This window comes from Chaetura pelagica, unplaced genomic scaffold, assembly GCF_000747805.2.
Source record: "Chaetura pelagica isolate M959 unplaced genomic scaffold, ChaPel_1.0 scaffold354, whole genome shotgun sequence".
In the NCBI taxonomy this organism is placed as follows: Eukaryota; Metazoa; Chordata; class Aves; order Apodiformes; family Apodidae; genus Chaetura; species Chaetura pelagica.
The window spans coordinates 1,483,647-1,484,303 of NW_009953299.1; the positions used below are offsets into that span (position 1 = coordinate 1,483,647).

Genomic DNA, 657 nt, shown 5'->3' on the forward strand with positions numbered 1-657 from the left:
TATTTTTTTTTAAAAATATTTATTATGGGGTTTGTGGGGGAGCAGATTTTCCAGTCCGGCGTTGCTGTTCTTCCTTGTCCAGCGCTCTGTGGAGAACTATAATCTCTCTTCCCCGAGATGCTGCAGTGAATCTTAGTCCCAGGCGAACAAAATAATCCGAATAACCCCAACCATTTGTTACTGTGTGCGAGCAAACGCTTCCTAGGCAGAGATGATGGCAAAAAATTCCTTGGAAGGGTCTAAAGAAGACCTGAGCAAAATTTCGGAAGAGGAGATGCTGAGATGGAGCAAGGAAGACCTGGTGAAAAGACTGAGGAAAGTGGAGAATGAAAAGATGAACTTAATGGTGGAACACGGCAACTTAATGAAGGACGTGAACCGGCGGCTGCAGCTCCACCTGCACGAGATCCGCGGGCTGAAGGAGGTGAACCAGAAGTTGCAGGACGACAACCAGGAGCTGAGGGAGCTCTGCTGCTTCTTGGACGACGACCGGCAGAAAGGCAAGAAGCTGTCGAGGGAATGGCAGCGCTTCGGGAGACACACGGCCAGCGTGATGTGGAAGGAGGTGGGCATGTACCAGCAGAAGCTGAAGGACCTGGAGGCGAGGCAGGAGACGCTCCTGCGGGAGAACGTGGAGTTGAAGGAGATGGTGCTCAG

At 51.4% G+C, this 657-nt stretch overlaps 1 protein-coding gene across 1 annotated transcript in view; it reads left to right on the top strand.

The window, feature by feature from the left end:
• Positions 1-253: 253 nt before the first annotated feature.
• CCDC85C (coiled-coil domain containing 85C) overlaps positions 254-657 on the top strand; it is a 115,840-nt gene continuing 115,436 nt past the window's right edge. Inside the window, exon 1 of the mRNA XM_009998034.1 lies at positions 254-649. Within this exon, the coding sequence (XP_009996336.1) occupies positions 275-649 (375 nt within the window). The 5' untranslated portion in view covers positions 254-274. The remainder of the gene's footprint in view (positions 650-657) is intronic.